The sequence below is a fragment of the Suhomyces tanzawaensis genome (assembly GCF_001661415.1).
Source record: "Suhomyces tanzawaensis NRRL Y-17324 unplaced genomic scaffold CANTAscaffold_7, whole genome shotgun sequence".
Classification (NCBI taxonomy): domain Eukaryota; kingdom Fungi; phylum Ascomycota; class Pichiomycetes; order Serinales; family Debaryomycetaceae; genus Suhomyces; species Suhomyces tanzawaensis.
In genome coordinates, this window is record NW_017963642.1 from 705,927 (window position 1) to 721,201 (window position 15,275).

A 15,275-nucleotide genomic window follows, 5' to 3' on the forward strand; every position below is an offset into this window, starting at 1 on the left:
CTATTGTGTTGAAATGGACAATTGGGAACTAGACATTTCAATAACACCTTCGTGGAGATTTCCAGGCCGCCCAGATGGAGTGATTCGCCATCGGAATCTCGTAGACTCTAAACATAGAACTATTTCACTATCGCTCTATAACGTGACTAAGAATCCCCAAGTAACCCTGAATTAGCCAGGATCTAAAGATAAATCAGTCCATAGATGACCGCTTCCACACAACTAGATACACCAGGTCAGTAAGTGGAATAGACTCTAGATATCTGAGTTTTTCATTAATAATTAGTTTTGGTATTGCACCAGCTGGGTGGTTAATTCGGATATTCTGCCTTTTCGTTCTTTTTATTCTGTACCGTTTGCTAGCGATACGATCCGGACTATTTCTGAACGGTCTGCATCTCCAGTCCAATGCTACAAACTACAGAGATTCATGAAATTTCCGTGAACCATGCGGTCATACATTATGGAGGTTGTGGAGATATCGACTACATATCCAATGCCTTCCGCACCTTGTTACTGTTGTTGATGCTGGCATCGTAGTCGATGCTAAAGATACTAACGGTCGAGCGACAGTCGTTTTTGAGATACACTTCGTACTCAGAGCTGAGACCACAGTCACCCACATCGCACCCGTCCAAAATACCATCGTAGTAGGTGACATTCCAGTCAAACAACCCAGACTTGGAGTTGAAGTTCAAGCTTTGCATGAATATCCCCGACCCCATCATGCGGGTGATTTCCCACTGGGGATCGGAGCACTTGGAGTTCAAAGTGCCCACTGTAGGGAAATTAACGTTAAGCCCGACCCCATGCGGAAGCCCTCCGCTGGTCAACACCTTATCAACAAGCTCCACCACCTTTCCGGCATAGATGTTGGCGGGACTGTCCTTGGCAGTGTTCAACGAGTCCTTGTAGAAACTGTTATTAAAGTCACTGCCACTGAAACTGATACCTGGGATTCCCCGGTAGATTCCTGTGTAAACCGCACCCATGGTTCCGCTGACCGTATAGAACCCTGGCGACAAGTTGGGACCCTCGTTAGGGCCACCCACCACCAAATCCACCGTGACGTTGCCAAAGTGCTCCGGAATCACATAGTCCAAAGCAAATGCCACACACGATGAAGGAGTGCCGTTGAAGTACCAAATTCTGTTGTCGTCAGCCTCGTGACCCCACGATGGGTCCCCAGCCTTCACGTACCCAAACTCACCGTCATAATTCAAGGTTGGTGAGTCTGGAAGATCAAATTTACCGCCCCAGCTTGACCGCTGTAATACTGGAGCCACCAAAATCACATCATGGCCAGCTTTTTTCAACTCTCTGTACGCAGCCCTGATATTGGTGGATGCAAATCCGTCATCATTGGTAAGAAGCACTGTTTTGGCTACCGCAATGGCAGCTAGAAAGAACAACCCAAATAACATTGTGCTGGTCTTCAATTCCTCCAGCCTAGTTTTTATACTCGACATCGACGCCAACCCAACCGCATTGTTCTCGCACCATCTCAAGTATCAAAACCTAGGACAATAACAATAGTCGCGCTGGTAGCGTGATTGTGACCATCGTAAACGACGATGATATTGTGTTGGGTGAACGTTAATTGGTTTTGAATATGGCGTGTTGCAAGTGCAACTGCATCGCTTCGGCCCATAAATGTATGCTGGTGTAAAGGTCTTCCAGTTTGAAAATCCCATTAATACCGGAATCTTCCTCCGCAATGAAAGTGTCATGGACACTTTTATCTGGTTCTATACGGTAATGTAGTACTTTATCGTAGGGCCGAAGGTGCTGAGTACCCGGTAAATTTTCATGTTCATGCATTAGTTATGTTACCTTGTGTATTTACCATAGGTTGTGCTAGCCGGCAACAGGATGCGGAATGTTCGGCAAAATACTGTTGCAAGTACGTTGAAGCTTCTCTTTCCTTACTGATGATAACTTGGTATCAGTTTTCACATTTGAAGTCTGGGATTTCAAAAAATGGACCTGTTATTAGACACTTTGCACAAGTATTAGCGGAGAGGATCAAAGAAATCTTGCAACAGCGTACCCTTGAAAAGCCTCATTCCCATAGTGCTGCTCTTGGCAAAATCGGAATCAAGTCTCAGTCTTATAAATTTCTCATCCAGAGTTTTGATTCCATATTTCCAGCTGCGAATGAACACCCAGATTCCCATCGAGTATGCAAGTCCCAAAAGAATGTCCAACCTCCAATGGTGGTCCAAATATAGCACCGACCACCATTGTCCACAAAGGTTGACTAGAGCGAGCAATTTGAACGATCTCCATTCCCCATAATAACTGACGAAGAAAAATACTAATGATGACATGGATGCATGAACAGAAGGCAAAGTTGCAAATTTATGTGGGGCAACATAATACACTGCCTTGTATATAGTAGATCCAAATTTCATGTCCTGTCTGGTTATACCATCGGTATACAACATATCATAGTCGGGGTCCTTTGTCTCTCCATACAACTGTAAAAATAATGGAGAAGCTCCTGGTAATGCTAATTGGGTCAACGCCACCAATATATTTTGTAGTCCCAACGAAATGGTGAACAACTTTAATGCGCCAGGGGTATGGAATAAGTAAAGCCACCCTGCTATCAATGGAGGGACTGAAATGTGCAATGGCACATAGAATATCCAGGCAACCAAGTTGTTAGGTTTATTCACTGAAGTTTTCCACGCATAAAGTGTATTGATAAGAAGCCACGAAGATGCTAGCAATATGGGAGCAGTCAAATTCCAGCATTTGTACGGTCTATAGTTTTCTTTCGCGTTCACATGTTGAATTAACTTGTCATTGTTGAAGTAGGTCTCCAATTTTTCAAGTTTGGAACTCTTGTCTAGGGGACTTGAGGGGTTTGAGGGACTCGATGACGAAGATGAGGGCAATTCATCTAGCTCTATGGCGCCCACATGCTCCACCCTGCGACTGTGGGTAAATCCTTTAACATAGATAAGCCAACTCCCCGATAGCACGCAAAATAAGCACGATATGGAGCCAAAGGCCTCATTTTGAATATCGAAAAGGTATGAGTCCAACCTCAATAAAAATTTGGTAAAGATATAGTGAGACCTCGGTATATGGTTGATGAGTATGACGATCAATAACCAAAGGATGATGTAGCTGAGGTTAACGACCGATTTTGCTAGGAAGACGTGTGGAGGCCGACCATTAAAGATGGCTGTTCTCAAGTTTCTGCTTGCAACCTTCCAGTCAAACATCCGGAACGACGCAGCCACGAAAGCAGGCAAAAATACGGCGAGGTGGTGGAGTGTGGACAAGCCTAGAAGAACTAGGAATGCTGGGCAGAACTGACAAGGCTGGTAGGGTCTAAAAGTTGGTGTCAGGATCGAGTAACACAATAAATTCCACGCGAGTCACGTTTTCACACTGTATGATTGAGCAGAGGTTATTCGACTTCATAAAGCTTCCCATACATGCCAGTTCATTGCCTTGCAGTTCAGTAACTCTTCAGAACCAATCATGCCATATTTTTTTTAGTGACAAGCACCAAAGGCTCCAATTCCTTTCCCAATTTGAAGACGCTAGCCTGGTGATCATACCGTGTGGTGGAACGAGCATTCAAGCCGGATCAGTTGTACTAGCAACTCCTCGAAACTTTGCTCATCTCCTCGATATCCTTGAGCAGATTCTCGGCGGCCAGTTGATTCCTGATGTAATTTTGCAAACATTGATAATTGATTGCCTTTCAATCTTTTTCTGGGAGTTGAAAATGATAAATCGGTCTAATTACAGGGAATTTGGTTTGAAAGAGTTCACTAGTACTCTGCAATTATACTCCACCTTCAATGACTACTTGGACAGAGTAAGGATAAAGTACAAGTGTAATTTGGTGGTGACTTCGTACGATATTAATGTTGATAAGGGTTACAAATCGGGGTTTAAAGAGGTGCAATTTAAAGATTTGGATAGTGTATCTTTCTTGCGTGGTGCATACTTAAAGCGCTTCGACTACATCTTGTTCAGGGGAATAGAGTTTAAATTTTGGGACTTCAGTCATGAACAGTGGATAGAAGGGTAAAGAACATTACATGGAACTCACGATCGTGTAGCAAAATTGGGGCTACGTTAATTGGTAATAATAGTTAAGGTGCTAAATTTACCCAGGTATTTTCTGATTGGAGATATTCCAAGGTGTAAGTAATTAACGCAATCTGGATAACTCATAGCAATGAACACTAAATTTCAACATCAGAGACTAACTTTATCTCTATTTGTAGCTCTCCCAAGGATGCTCATGCATCATAATTTGGACGTTCCAAAATACGCTTCTCTTCCTATGTTGTCTACACTGCCTACGTTCATCTAAATGTATCTGTATTTTCCTCTTGAAATCGTAATGAAATAAATTGCGGGTTTACATAACAGTCAAGTCACCGAACTTCTCCTTGTAACCTGGAACGTCCCATTTACCATTCTTAACCATGTAAGTGACCTTTTCATCCAAGTCTGGTCTGGCCTTGGCAACGTCGTCAACGGTCAATTGATCGAATGGTCTGGCACCTTCGATGTCCTTGAGGGTGGCTTGTAACTTGGTGATTTCTTCACTGACAGACTTTTCAGTCAACTTGGCGTTTTCAACGGCCTTTTCTTCGAAGAGTTCAATGTTCTTCAAGCTCTTGGAAACGTCGTAAGTGGCTGGGGAGAAAGAGGCGACAGCCTTCTCAACTTCACTGATGACCTTGGTGTTCTTTAAGACGGATCTGTAGTGTTCGAAGTCGACTTCGGTGCTTTGTTCCTTCAAGGCCAAGTTTTCCTTCTTGGCTTCATCGTATCTCTTCTTGAAGGCAGTCAATGAAGATGCAGTGGAGCCGGTCAAACCCAAGGAGGAGATGACCTTAGCCCAGTTCAACTTAGTGGAGGCACTCTTAGCAACGGAGGACATGATGTTTCAATTGATGTGGTTCAGTTGGCACTGTTGAATTTTTATTGAGTTAGGCCGGTTCGTACCAAAATTTGTTTTGACCAATGAGGATGTGCTGTGGGCTCGCGCGGGTAAGCCACGACTATTCTCTTGGTCACGTGGTATTCCTGGGACCAACTGCTGTTGCTGCAATAATGGATAGCCAGGTACTAGGAAGGGTACAATTGTGTAGAAAATACTGTTTCGGGTGTCTATTTTAGACGAGCTTGTTTTCCCATTTAATATATGTTTGGTTCATTTTTCGGATGTGAGGTCTTGTTTGTCTTGTTTGTCTCAGGGTCCAAAAATAATACATACTAAACCCAGAGAGCCGTTTCAAAGAGAACTAACCAGTAGATCTTCTTGGGTGACGAGTAATAAGCCAAAATCCCTTCCATTAAGCTGGCCTTTGCCTTTTTTGCAAATGGTTTAGGATTTTAGTACTTCTTCTCTCGCCGGCTAGGAACCTTCTATCTCTCGGATCCTTCTGATGAACCTTTTAGCTCATATCTACTATTCTAGTCCCAGCTGCCAGCTTTGGGCCAATGATTTTACGTGTTGATTGCATTTTGGAAGCGTCCCCGAAAGTCCCGCTTTAGGACAATCCCCGTCACGTGTTGGAAAACTAAATTTGGACCACCTCTTGATCTTGTATCACCTAAAGTTCACCCATCCATTCACAGTTTAAAGGCGTCGTATCTCAACATGCCACAACCTATGAAGGGATTGAATCAATTCATCCTAGACTTGAGAAATTCCAAGGATCTCTCTGAAGAAGACAAAAGAATAAACCTCGAAATCAACAATATCCATTCGAAATTCAACACAAACTTGAATGGATATCAGAAGAAAAAGTACATTTGTAAGCTCATATACATCTACTTATTGGGATACTCGGATGTGGCCGATTTGGGAATCAAAGAATCATATCAATTGTTGAACTCGCCAACATTCACTGAAAAACAGCTTGGATACTTATCGATCGCGATTCTAGACGGATATGATAAACACAAATACGCAAGCAAGAAGGAGTACTTGAACACACTTTTGGATTCAATTCACTCAAACCTTGTCAAAGACTTGAAGTCCAACGATGAAGACATTAATTGTTTGGCTATCCAATTTATTGCATCGAATTTCAACATAAATGATACCAGTAAAGGTTCAAACATGGTCAAGATCGTAGAGTCTGACGAAAGTGCACCACAGTGGCTTGAACTTATAGATATTTTGTACTCGTACTGTACTTCCCCCATCAAGAACAGTCTCATCAAGAAAAAATCGTCACTAACTTTATTAACATTACTAAAGATTTATCCAGATGTCATCATCTCAAATAATAACTGGATTCCAAGACTATTGCAGCTCATTGACAGTGATGACTTGGGAGTTGTAATTTCGTGCATTCCACTTATCCAATACACCATGAACTTTAAACCTCAGATTGTCAAATCCATCATTCCTCTGGTTTCTAGTAGATTGGTGACTTTTATCATTGATGAAGATTGTCATGCAACTTACTATTATTACAAATCTCCAGCACCTTGGCTTATTGTTAAATTGTTTCAATTGGTCGAACAATTCTTCTTGCTCGATTCTCCAGACGGGACACCTGCACTTTCAGTCTCGGAAATTGATGAACATACACTTAACAATTTAAGAAGAGTCATTGCACAGTCTATTCAAAATGCATCCAAACCAATAAGTGGGTTGCCTAATAGAAATTCTCAAAGTTCTATTCTATTCCAGGCTGTCTCTTTAGCAGTATTTTTGAATGCATCTAAGGAAGCTATTAATGGAGCTATCAATGCTCTAATGTTATTGTTAGACTCTCCAGATACTAACACTAGGTATCTCTCCTTGGATGCTCTTATAAAATTGACGGCAAGACTGAACGCGAATTACTTATCGTCCATGAATCTCAATAAATTTGATGAGAACCTACCAAAGATTTTCAACTTGTTGTATGATAAGGATATTTCGGTAAAAAGGAAATCTTTGGATTTGATTTATACTATTTGCAATTCAGAGACATACAACATAGTTATCACTCAATTGTTGGAGTTCTTCCCTTTTGCTGATTTCTCCTTGAAGTCTGATTTGGCAATCAAAATTGCTATCCTTGCAGAGAAGTTTGCGAATGATTCTACATGGTACGTTACAACTATGCTTAAATTACTTTCCATAGGGGGAGGTTCGAACTCCAGTGGAATTGGTTATATTAGTAACGAAGTTTGGGAGAGAATTGTTCAAATTGTGGTCAACAATCAAGATTTGCAAGCAAAAACTTGTAAATTGGTAATAAACTTGTTGAGAAACCCGGCTGCTCCCGAAAATGTCAAAGGTAGACCTCAACCCGTAATTGGCCTTTCAGAAAATTTGGTGAAAGTTGCAGCGTTTGTATTAGGTGAGTATGGCTCTGAGATTAAGGAAACACCTGAATATTCGATTGAAGCGCAATTCAGAGTTTTGTATGAATCATATTTCAAGGTTTCTTTGCTTACTAGAGCAATGCTTTTGACAACTTTTTTGAAGCTTCTGTTAAAGTTTAGAGAAGAAGTATTTGTTCCAGACGTTGTTGATTTGTTTGATATTGAATCACAATCTATCGATTTGGAAATTCAAACTAGATCTACGGAATACTTCAAATTGCTCACAACTCAAATCAACCAGAAATTTACCAACCAACTTATAAAGCCTTTCCCCGTATTTGTCAACACGGAGAGTCCCTTAATGAATAGGATTGGAAGCATTAACCATATAGTGGGGAGAAATAGGTCCAGCTCTCTCGTGGCTGCTCAAAACATAACAAAATCTAGCAATAAAGGCTTGAAATCAACTTCGACAATTGCATTACCAATCACGCAGGAGAACGATAATGATGAATTGGCTGAAAATCCTCAAGAGGATAATCCTTTCGCAGAAAGACCAACAGCACTTACTCCAAACTGGTATTCTGGATATCATAGAATGTTGCATTATGATGCTGGTATCTTTTTCGAAAACCAACTTATTAAGCTCACATATAGGATCATGAAGGATAAGAACAATATCACAATAAAGTTTGTCATCATCAATAACTCAGCTAAGACTGCTGGCACAGATATCACTGGGTTCACAGTATTGAATCTTGAGAGCTTTTCAGGTAAGGAAGATCCAAGCTACATTCTTAATTTGAGGCAATTACCTGAAGCAACAATTCATGATAAGTCCGCCATTGATATCGATGTGAAAGTGAGAGATGTTGTGGAAAACCATCAAAGTCCAATCCTTTCGATCAAGTTTATGTGTGGTGGTTCGTTTAACCAACTCAATCTTAAGTTCCCGGTATCTTTAATGAAGACCTTATCATCTACGTCTTTGAGCAATTTGGAAGACTTCAAGAAGAGATGGTTGCAGATTGGCGAACTCTTAGGAAAAGAGGGCGAGCACCACGTGAAGATAGATTTGAGCCACAGGCACAACTCATCCAATATAGTTAGACTTCTCTCAAGATTGGGCTTCTCGGTGGTCCATGCTACACCTGACAATAGTGAGAACGGCATATTGGTAATGGGTGGGGGTATACTCCACACCCAGAAATCCAACTATGGTCTCTTGGCTACTATCAAGAGTGTGGACAATATTGGAAGGGAGTTCGAAATAGTGGTGAGATGTACTGGAGGAGGAATAGCAGAAGTCATAGCTATGAATTTGAAGGAGATATTCGAAGGTTAATTCTCGTTGTCTGGGGTAATCAAGAAAACCCGAGCTACAATAGACTGGAAAGCCAAACCTTATTCAACTCCCGGTTGACGTGAATCTTTGCGCCAACTTTAGATATAGACGTGTGGAGCGAGGCCTCGCCCAGACAAGACGGATATCGGTGCCATGGGTCCACCAGTAGATATCTTGAAAATTTCCTATTTAGGAAAGGGCCGATTTTATGTATGTTCTAGAATTGATGATTTACGTATTTTCCAACCTTTCGTTGGCTTGAAATGATAGATCCTCCAACAACTGACTCCTGGTTTGAGTCGAGGCGCATTTGGGCTTTGCTGGGGCCGGAATACGCATGGAACCAGATGGTCCTAAGATCTTGAAGGACCAACATTATTTCCTAAAGCTATCGTAGGATTACCGGAGGATGGATCTCTTAGTCAACAGCAGATGCTATTCGTCAGTTCGTGTATATTGCCAGTGTGGACAGCCAACTACCACTTGGTCAAGGAATTTCACTGCCTGTGCCCGTAAGGTTATTTTCCGATTTTCGATGCAAGTGTCGCTCCTCGCTGCAATGCTTGATCTGGGCTGGCTGGAAAACCAAGAGATGCTTCGGCACTCATGAGCTTTTCCTAACCGGGCAATTTTACGAGTTGTAGTGGTGGATGGCCCAGGGTTGGTGTGGGTGTTGGTCGGCCAGTCGCAGCTCCGCAAAGATGGCCAACCACATTTGTGCTGCTCGAGGACAGCACGAAATTGTCTTAATGTCAACAATCACCCGTCACTCATGGCCACACTGGTGGAACACACGAAGCTTATTCAGTGGGCCTAGTCAGTTGCGGCCATAAAGGCAATAACCCGCATGCAATTAGTCCATCCATCTTCCTAATTAGGAAGGGAACCACCATTGCCCAATCGGGAAGTGCACCTTATTGGGTAATAGAATCTAGCGACAAATTTGCAGCTTACCCACATGTGGTGTGCCACTACATGGCCATCTTTCTATATATACTTGGCCATTTCCGAAGCAAGCCTGGCATACTAACCTAACATCAAATTGTCAATATGTTGAGCAACAAGGCTTCGGTAGCCCTCATAGCTGCCTTGGTGTCCTTCGCAGCACAAGTCGAGGCTGCACCTGCTCCTCAGGTAGTAACTGTGTACCAAACTGCAACCCAAGTTGTGAACGAAGACGGATCTGTGTGGGATGCCCTCTTTGGAAACAATGAGCCTTCTTCTGCCACCGTCGCTGCTGCATCCACTGCTGCTCCTGCTGCTGCACCAACTGCTGCTGCTTCAAACGAGCCAGTCAACATTGACGACACCAACTCGACCTTGGACGACCTCCTCACCTCCAACTTGCCGAAATGGCTCTCCTACTTTGGTCTTGGATCCAAGCCAGCTGCAAGCCCAGCTAAGCCAGCTGCAAGCCCCCAAACTACACAGGCCCAGGCACCAGCTTCATCATCTCCAGCCAACACCTACGTGCCTAATACCCCAACTACCTCTACTGTTCTGTCAGCTCCTACTAGTTCCTCTGGTGGGAGTCCTGGTGCAGACTCTTCGTTTGCCCAACTGATTTTGAGCGCACATAACCAATATAGAGCCCAACATGGGGTGGCTGCTTTGACCTGGAACCAGGAAGCATACCAGTACGCACAAAACAACGCCAACAACTACGACTGTTCCGGTGTTTTAACTCACACCCACGGAAAATTCGGGGAAAACCTCGCTGCTGGTTACAGCAATGGTCCCGACGCTGTCAAGGCATGGTACGACGAAGGTACCTCCTACAACTACCAAGCTGCCAACAGTTACGATCACTTCACCCAGGTGGTTTGGAAGGGTACTTCCTCCGTTGGATGTGCTTACAAGGACTGTCGTGCCGAAAACTGGGGATTATATGTTGTATGTGAATACGACCCACCTGGTAACGTCGTTGGCCAAAACAAGGCCAATGTCTTTCCACAGGGATCATGATTAAAATGACAAGGCCTAACGTCTAAAATTAATGGAGACGGCCACTGCGTATCAGCTTAATGTGCTGGACCAAAGGTCGTTTCTGTCCAAAATCACGAATGGGACTTCACTTCTTCAATACCAGTTCTGTAACTTTAGTTAATACAAAAAGAATTTTATTTATGCTGTAGAGTACACCTTTTGGCTACAAGTTCATCAAGAAAAGTCCGCGGAAGCAAGCTGACAATTTCCTCGTTATTTTTAAGAAATTATACTGATTTCTTAAAAATTGATAACATGTAACAGGTCATAATGTCCAGTATTGTCAATCATGATTGCGTAGAGTACAGAGGAGGTGAAATAACAAATACGATTACTTTGATCTGATTTGTTTATCACATTCACCTAGTCTGTATTTGGACTTTGACACCATGGCTGCGAATTTAGCAATACAAGGATGAGCCTCTCGAAAAATGCATATTTTGACAAGATGATCCTAACAAAGATAGTTCCTAACATCATAATCTATCCACTGCTCTAGGAAAAGTCTCTTTAATCCCACATTTATATTATTTGGCCACTTTTACCCCAACCTCAGCTGCAATGCATATGTTCGAATGCAGGAGCGAAGCACATCGCAAGACTCTAAAAATGCCACAATAGTGATCCGAGATTCACTACAGTTGAACACATCAAACACAGCCAGCTCACGAAGTCACCATCATGAGCAGGTACAATTTCGAGAATGGACTTCGCAAAGTGGTACCGTATCACTTTTCGTACCAGACACATGTAAAACCTCGTTGGGTGGGAAGGACACTCGTCGAAGTATATACATCAGAGTTCGGTGAGAAGGCCCAGATAATAGAGCATGACTTATCGCAAAAGGTGATATATGTGTTGAGTAACTACGGAAAGAAAGGAGGGCCTGTCAAGATAGAAGGGCTTGAGGCTCTATGTGATCGTAAAATTGAACGGTTTGACATGATATGTAATTCTAAACACATGCACGAACCAAGTGTTCCGGTTGGTGAAGAATCAACAAGCCCCGGGATTCCAATTGTTTTTGAAAATGACGAGCTCTTGGTAGTGAACAAACCTTGTGGTATACCCACACATCCTACAGGAAATTACTACTACAATTCCGTTACCGAGATATGCAAGTATGAGTTAGGATTGGCGAATGTCTGGCCATGTCATAGATTGGACAAGGTGACCTCGGGGATATTGATTCTAGGAAAGACAAAAGAGGCAGGAATTCGCTACCTGGGCATCATCCAGAACCAAAAAGATAGGTTGGTGAAAGAGTATGTGGCCCGGGTAGATGGCGAATTTCCCACTCAAGAGGTAATGGTCAATTGCCCTATTTTCTCGGTGAATTCTACCGGTGGTTATATCAAGCCATTGAATGCTGAATCACTTCCTATAAATTCAACTACCTTGTTCAAAAGAATCCAGTATTGTCCAAAACTAAATCAAAGTATTGTGATATGTAAGCCTCTCACGGGTAGAATGCATCAAATCAGAATCCATTTGCGGAATTTGGGACATCCAATTTCAAACGATTATATCTATAACCCAGTATTGGATACCTTGCCCAATCATGAGATCAATGTACTTAACGGAGAAATTGAAAAGGAGCTATACAGGCGTGTTTTCGAGAAGTTTCCATCCTTTGGAAAATTTCAGGCCCCCGATGTTTCTGTGATCAAAACTGATAAATGTATTAATTTGTTCGAGATTACCAACTGGCACGACGATACTGGCTTAAATGCTAAGGTGAAAGATTTGAAAACTCAAAGACAAGCTATGCTTTCTGAACTCAAACAGGAACACGGTGAGGTATGCACTGAGTGTCGCCGAAGTTTATTTGATACTGACAAGGATATGACTGGGCTGGGTATCTGGCTACATGCTTACAGATACGAGTATTTAGGGGAAAAACCAGGATTTTCCTTTCAAACCGATATGCCAACATGGGCAAGAGAATTAAATTGATGCTCATGATATTATAATGTCAAGATCTTATTTGCCATGGCAGGCAGCAACGCAAAGTCGGGAATAGTAACACATGGGGTAGTTGTTATTGATCATACTACAAACAAAGCAACCTTAGGCATAGATATAGATGGGCTCTGTTTATAATTGATTGCACGATTCACCTTCTTTCAACTCCTGGTACGATTATTGTTTCTTGATGTGCGAATTTCTCTTTCCCTGCTATCCTTTGGAAGAAATGGGAGTTTAGGGATATATCCAGGAATTTTCCATTCTCCAAGAGTATTGAAAGGGCTGACGTTCTTTGTAAGAACCTCAATATCCCTTGTTAATGCGTTCCCTGAAATTGTAGCTTTTCTTAACTCTTTTTCGAAGGCCGGAGATAAGACCCGCTGGATACAGCGGTCCATATCTTGTTTAATGATTTGCCTTTCCTCTGAGGTGCCAGGAACCAAATTGAACATGAATCTAAATACCCCTGACACTTTTTCAAAATCCAGCTGAGTCTTGGTATGTTTGTGAAGCGAATTGAATAGACACTTCTTTATGAATTTTCTATAGGTGGTTCTTCCGAATGCAGTATGGAGTGGTTGAAGGTTTTCTCGGAAATAGTTGAGTGAACGGTACTTTCCCTTGTACTTATTAAGACTTTCCTCAAGGATTTTGTCATTTAGTTTGTACCCACCTCGATTGCTGAACGTGTAGGCCACATTTGATTTTCGAAATCTGGACACATGATGATCCTGAGGAAAGAACCTTAAGCTGAAGTACTCATTACGGAAGACCCGTGGCATGGTTCTGCTCACTTTTGGCTTCCTTAGGTGCAGATACACTGCCTCGTCTACCCCTTTGATGTCTGTGGGGCGCTGGGGAAGTTTGCCTGACTGTATATGGATAGGGACTGGAGAGTCTTTAAGGAACTGGTCATGGTCCCTGAACTTGGTTGCACGTCCAGTGAAGTCCAGACGTGGTTTGTATCGGCGCTTAATTCCATCTACTCGGGAAGATAATGACTGGAACAGTACCGGTGCCCTGGCATCGGGTTTTGTTCGGGTCAAGAACTTCTGAAGTGAAGTTGGTATTACTTGGGTCTGTTGTGACTGGCTTGAGCTGGGAGGGTTTGATGATACCTGAGACCATCGTTTCAATTCATTATGGATAGGGGGAATGCGTAGTTTGAGCGTGCTAATCATGTCAGCATGGTGGTTCTGAATCTAAGAGTAGTTATTTGATTGTGCGATGGCATTTCATGGATCACTATTGCGAAAAGTACTAAGATACTGGAAGATGCAATAATAAGAAAGCCAGAAAAGCGTGGAATGATTCATATAGCTAGAAATAGACGAGTCGTTGAACAACTGTAGTTCAAGCTTTTGGATATCAGGAGATTTACAAATGCCAGCAGAGAAGCTCTACAGATTTTAAAACTCTATTAAGCTTGTTATGGTACACGCTCCAGTAGTCACGTATGGAGCTAAATATTATATGTACAAATTGAACCCTTTCAAAGAGTTCTCTTCCAGTATTGGAATATGCTACAAGCGATCCTGCGGTTGCCAAAGAGCCACCGTATTGTCAGCAGTGGCAAAGGTGAACAACTTCGGGTCGAAGGCCACAATTTTGGGGATACCACCATTGGCATTGAGCACCTTAAATGGTGTTAGCCTTGTTGGATTTGTATCATCATGAACCACATGAACATCTCCGTCGGTGGACTTGATCTGGTTCAAGTCGAAGAGGCTGACTTTTCCACTGGAAGTACCAGCTAACACGAACTTTCCACATGGTGTGAAAGTACACGAACCAGTGCTTGGGTAGCCATATGGTATTGGGTCACTATTGGTGTCAAGAGTAGTCAATATCTGGCCCAGAAACGCATCCAATATGAAGTGCAGCGGCCCATTTGTCGACACCAAAATGAGCTTACCATTGTTGGAGAATTCTAGCTTGTTCCACGAGGTGGTAACCGGCACGTTCACTCTCAAAAATGGGCCCTTGTCGAAGTACGCAGTGTTGTACAACGAAATTTGCCCGCTGCTAGAGCATCCGACAGCGAAAACAAGGCCCTGTGGATCATAGGCCAATACGGATTCCATACCAATATCCAAATTGCCGATGGGGGCCGAAGACTTGAGATCCCACATCTTTACCGTATGGTCGTACCCCGTACTCAAAAAGGTGTTTTCTAACGGATTGACTTCGATCGACGTCACTTGGCCCTTATGCCCCTTGAAGTACCGCAAGTACTGGTTATTGGAAAGGTCAGAAAACCGGATGGCGTGGTCCACTTCCGCCTTTTCTGTAGGAGTGGACGCGTGTAAATACTGTAAGGCATTGTGAGTGAAGCGTGCCAAGTGTGCCCCGTACTTTTGCGACTTGATGTCCTTGGAATGGGTTCCTTTGTGCACATCGTATAGCTGGACCGATTTGTCGATACCAGCCGAGATTAAGTACTGGCCCGAGTCATCAAAGTCGAGCGAGGTGATGCTGGCCTTGTCATGGTAGTCAAACCTCTTGGTGGGCCTGCACGTGGCTAGGATCTTGTCGGTAATCACCACCGTCGAATGCAGTCGTGACATGTGTACTAGTTCTCGGACTGACCCCAAACTCGGATGTCTATAACAGGTCGTGCGCGTACCATCATTATAGCCCCTAAAGCAACGATCGTGACCCACCT

General features: G+C 43.0%; 9 protein-coding genes across 9 annotated transcripts; 4 read left to right on the forward strand and 5 right to left on the reverse strand.

Annotated features, from left to right (window-relative positions):
- Nucleotides 1-485: 485 nt before the first annotated feature.
- CANTADRAFT_56015 (5'/3'-nucleotidase sure) lies at nt 486-1,469 on the reverse strand (the record flags this gene model as incomplete). The annotated part of the gene is made up of 1 exon (XM_020210529.1): nt 486-1,469. The coding sequence occupies one exon, from the start codon at nt 1,467-1,469 to the stop codon at nt 486-488; it is 984 nt and encodes a 327-aa protein (XP_020062616.1).
- A 543-nt stretch (nt 1,470-2,012) lies between these two features.
- CANTADRAFT_7956 (phosphatase PAP2 family protein) lies at nt 2,013-3,236 on the reverse strand (the record flags this gene model as incomplete). Its single annotated transcript, XM_020211216.1, has 1 exon — nt 2,013-3,236. One exon carries the CDS (start codon nt 3,234-3,236, stop codon nt 2,013-2,015), a length of 1,224 nt encoding a protein of 407 aa, XP_020062617.1.
- Nucleotides 3,237-3,748: 512 nt separating this feature from the next.
- On the forward strand, nt 3,749-4,057 carry CANTADRAFT_7957 (uncharacterized protein; the record flags this gene model as incomplete). The annotated part of the gene is made up of 1 exon (XM_020211217.1): nt 3,749-4,057. One exon carries the CDS (start codon nt 3,749-3,751, stop codon nt 4,055-4,057), a length of 309 nt encoding a protein of 102 aa, XP_020062618.1.
- A 336-nt stretch (nt 4,058-4,393) lies between these two features.
- Nucleotides 4,394-4,921, reverse strand: ATP7 (F1F0 ATP synthase subunit d; the record flags this gene model as incomplete). The annotated part of the gene is made up of 1 exon (XM_020210554.1): nt 4,394-4,921. The coding sequence occupies one exon, from the start codon at nt 4,919-4,921 to the stop codon at nt 4,394-4,396; it is 528 nt and encodes a 175-aa protein (XP_020062619.1).
- A 735-nt stretch (nt 4,922-5,656) lies between these two features.
- On the forward strand, nt 5,657-8,656 carry CANTADRAFT_56418 (uncharacterized protein; the record flags this gene model as incomplete). The annotated part of the gene is made up of 1 exon (XM_020210592.1): nt 5,657-8,656. One exon carries the CDS (start codon nt 5,657-5,659, stop codon nt 8,654-8,656), a length of 3,000 nt encoding a protein of 999 aa, XP_020062620.1.
- Nucleotides 8,657-10,198: 1,542 nt separating this feature from the next.
- On the forward strand, nt 10,199-10,609 carry PRY1 (Pry1p; the record flags this gene model as incomplete). The annotated part of the gene is made up of 1 exon (XM_020208394.1): nt 10,199-10,609. A coding segment is annotated over one exon (411 nt), but the record flags the coding sequence as incomplete, so codon positions are not given.
- A 714-nt stretch (nt 10,610-11,323) lies between these two features.
- CANTADRAFT_56175 (uncharacterized protein) lies at nt 11,324-12,598 on the forward strand (the record flags this gene model as incomplete). The annotated part of the gene is made up of 1 exon (XM_020210556.1): nt 11,324-12,598. The coding sequence occupies one exon, from the start codon at nt 11,324-11,326 to the stop codon at nt 12,596-12,598; it is 1,275 nt and encodes a 424-aa protein (XP_020062622.1).
- Nucleotides 12,599-12,957: 359 nt separating this feature from the next.
- CANTADRAFT_33433 (uncharacterized protein) lies at nt 12,958-13,473 on the reverse strand (the record flags this gene model as incomplete). Its single annotated transcript, XM_020208512.1, has 1 exon — nt 12,958-13,473. A coding segment is annotated over one exon (516 nt), but the record flags the coding sequence as incomplete, so codon positions are not given.
- Nucleotides 13,474-14,133: 660 nt separating this feature from the next.
- On the reverse strand, nt 14,134-15,177 carry SWD2 (WD-repeat containing protein; the record flags this gene model as incomplete). The annotated part of the gene is made up of 1 exon (XM_020210548.1): nt 14,134-15,177. The coding sequence occupies one exon, from the start codon at nt 15,175-15,177 to the stop codon at nt 14,134-14,136; it is 1,044 nt and encodes a 347-aa protein (XP_020062624.1).
- Between the last annotated feature and the right edge of the window lie 98 nt (nt 15,178-15,275).